The sequence below is a fragment of the Nematolebias whitei genome, chromosome 7 (assembly GCF_014905685.2).
Source record: "Nematolebias whitei isolate Nwh7 chromosome 7, NemWhi1, whole genome shotgun sequence".
Taxonomy (NCBI): domain Eukaryota; kingdom Metazoa; phylum Chordata; class Actinopteri; order Cyprinodontiformes; family Rivulidae; genus Nematolebias; species Nematolebias whitei.
Genome location: NC_056504.1, coordinates 12239930 through 12243151, shown reverse-complemented (window position 1 = coordinate 12243151; position 3222 = coordinate 12239930). Strand labels below are relative to the sequence as shown.

The window sequence follows — 3222 nt, the reverse complement described above, 5'->3', positions numbered from 1 at the left end:
TGAGTACTCCCACACACAAACACCCACACACACACACAACCCCAATACAGCCAACATAAACAGTTATGATTCCATAAATTTTCCAGATACTGTGATGTGGTAGTAGGTGAGAGTCATCTACAACACATCCTCCAAGTACTAAAAGATCACACTCTGTTACAGTTTGACCTAAACAAGATGGAAGACAGCCGATGATTCACGCTCTTTCCGGGAATGCTAGGCCTTGAATTTATTTAGTGTTTGCGTCTTTATCTTTTCTTGTGTCCCTGCAGGTGGAGGTGCACAGTGTGACAGTGCAGTGCACTGTGATGTCTCGCTTCGCCCACACCGTCATGACCTCAGTGGCTTTAAACAAAGCCAACTCATCCCAGGAAATCTTTTATGAAGTGGAGATGCCCAAGACAGCTTTCATCACTAACTTCAGCATGTCAGCTGGTTTTTGATTTGGTTTTTTATGTCATTAATCCAGTTTTTCCAAGGTGTGTTATGTTGTTCTCTGATGCTTTTAGGGAAATAGAAGGTAAAGAGTATATTGGTGAGGTGAAGGAGAAAGAGAAAGCTAAAAAACAGTACGAGAAGGCTATTTCCTCAGGGCAGACGGCTGGATTGGTCCAGTGAGTTAATTCAGATTTTATTTATTTTCTATCCCAGTCAAAAAGCATAGTATACTCATTTTAAACTCAGCGTTCAGCAGCAGTCTGTAAGACGTCTGTGTTTTATTGCAGAGCTTCTGGAAGAAAGATGGAGAAGTTTTCTGTGTCTGTTAACATCGCAGCTGAAAGTAACGTGACTTTTATTCTGACCTACGAGGAGCTCCTTCAGAGGAAACTGGGCCGTTATGAGATTTTTACACGAATCAAACCTAAAACAGTGGTTCAGCAGTTTCAGGTCAACCCACACTCACAGTTAAACCCTTTCCTTAATGAGTTCCTGGTCGTTTTCAACATCCTGAAGGAGTGTGTGACTTTACAAATAACCCCTTGTTCCTCTGTTTGCCTGTGTGGAAACAGATTCTGGCAAATATCTACGAGCCTCAGGGCCTCTCTTACGTTGATGCCCATGCTACTTTCCTCTCCAATGAACTGCTTCCCCTGGTGGAGAAAACCATCACAGACACAAAGGTACCACAGGCTTGGCTTTTCTCTTTATTAGTTATTGTTCACTGCCAAATAGCAAAGGTGGAAAATAGTGGGTTGTTGTTGTTTTTTTTTTCTTTTTACAAATTTTTGTAAAAAGTTTGAAGTCAACCCAGTCCAAGCTGGCCACTACAGCCAACAAAAAAGAACAAGCTCTAACTTAATCATTGAGCTGAAAATTGGTGTGGTGGAAGCTGAGATGATCTTCATCACATATTCTGAGTGCTAACAGATTGCAAGAAATCCATCCATCCATCCATCCATCCATCCATCCATCCATCCATCCATCCATCCATCCATCCATCCATCCATCCATCATCTTCTGCTTGTTCTGGAGTCGGGTCACGGGATCATCAATTTAAGCAAGAAGGTCCAACCACCTCTTCCAGTTCTTCAGGGAGGATTCCAAGGCGTTCCCAGACCAGCCAAGAGACATGGTCTTTCCAGCGTGTCCTCCCTAGGGAGCTGTCAAAGGGGCATCCTTACCTGATGCTCAAACTGCTTCAACTGGTGCTTCTCACTGTGGATGATCAGCTTTACTTTGAGTCTCCCAGATAACTGAAATTCTCACGCTTTCTCAAAGGGAGATTCTGGCCACCCTGCAGGGAAAACTCATTCTGAGTGCTCGTATCTACGATCTTGTTCTTTTGGTCACTACCCAAAGTTTATGTCTATTGGTGCTGGTAGGAAACAAGGCTGACCAGTTAACAGCAAGCGTCACCTTACAGCTCAGCTCCCTCTAACACAACAGATTGGCACAGGGGTCACAATTCTGCAGAAACTGCACAGATCTGTCAGTCAGTCTCACATTCCTTTTGTTCTGCACTCATAAACAAAACTCTGAGGTACTTAAACTCCTCCACTTGAGGCAGAACCTCATTCCTAATGCAGAGAAGACAATCCACCCTTTTCTGACTGAGGACCATGGCCTCAGATTTGGAGACGATGATCCTCATCCCAGGCGCTGCACACTCAGCTGTGAACCACTCCAGTTAGAGCTGGAGATTCAAGAATTTGCATGTTTATGGTACGAAATTACAATTAACAAATAAATAAATACTGAATAGTATAAATATATATATAATAAATAAACTTTAAAACGTGTAAGATGAAGCTGAATTAAGTGCAGCTTGAGTTCAGCAGTCTGACAGCTGCAGGGAAGAGACTGTTTCTGAGCCTGGTGGTCTTGCTCTGAATGCTCCTCAGCTGCCTTGAGGGGAGAGGCTGGAACAGACTGTGTGCAGGATGAGTGAAGTCCTTCAGGATGTGGAGCGCTCTCCCCCCTGCATCATGAAGTGTAGAGGTTGGAGGTGGTGGTCAAAGGTGTCACAACCATTATGTGTGAAGGGGACAAGTCCCCCCACATTAAAAAAATGTTAATTTGGACCCCCCCACTTTTACTATAAAACATTAGTTCAGGTGGCGCAGTTTCTCTTTTTTCGTGAACGAATCCATTCCACTTGATTAATTGGAGAATACTCAAGCCACTAAAACTCCACTCCAGGTTTTCCTGGTTACCTCCAACTCTCCACCGTCCCTTCCTGCCTCTTGCCTCGGCAGAAAACGTGCACAGGTGGAGGAGGTGGAGGTACCTGTGTTACTCGCTCGCCAGTTTAGCGAGCTTAGTGCGAGCAGTGGTTCACCAGGGGGTTGATCATAAACATATATTCATGTTAGGAGAATGTTTGAGAGGAGCACTGTGTCTGTAGCATGTTAGCTTAGCAGTAACGGTGACGCTATAAGACGCTGCAGGTGTTAGAGACGCTGTGTGTTCAGGTGCATTAAAGATGAAATGTCTTTAAAACCCCACACCTTATTGTCCTCAAGCTTCATGAGAAACATCATTTAGATGAGTAGTGGCACACAAGTAAAAAAGTCCGTTGGTGATGTTTTTTATTTTTCTATAAAGACAATTATTGCTGACCTGACGCTCTGTATTAAAGTGTATTAAAGTTTAAATGTCTTTAAACCCACCGCTGAATTTACACAAACTTGGTGAGAAACATGTTTTAAATGTGTGGAATTAAAGGAAATCTAGGTGAAATGTTGCTTTTTTGTTCACTAGTGAACAAAAAAGCAACATTTC

The 3222-nt window shown here is 43.2% G+C and overlaps 1 protein-coding gene across 1 annotated transcript in view; it reads left to right on the top strand.

The window, feature by feature from the left end:
* Window positions 1-272: 272 nt before the first annotated feature.
* LOC119412144 (inter-alpha-trypsin inhibitor heavy chain H3) overlaps window positions 273-3222 on the top strand; it is a gene marked incomplete at its 5' end in the record, with an annotated part of 7929 nt that continues 4979 nt past the window's right edge. The window contains 4 exon segments of the mRNA XM_037679120.1: window positions 273-427; window positions 510-614; window positions 726-888; window positions 1011-1121. Coding sequence (XP_037535048.1) covers window positions 273-427; window positions 510-614; window positions 726-888; window positions 1011-1121 — 534 coding nt within the window.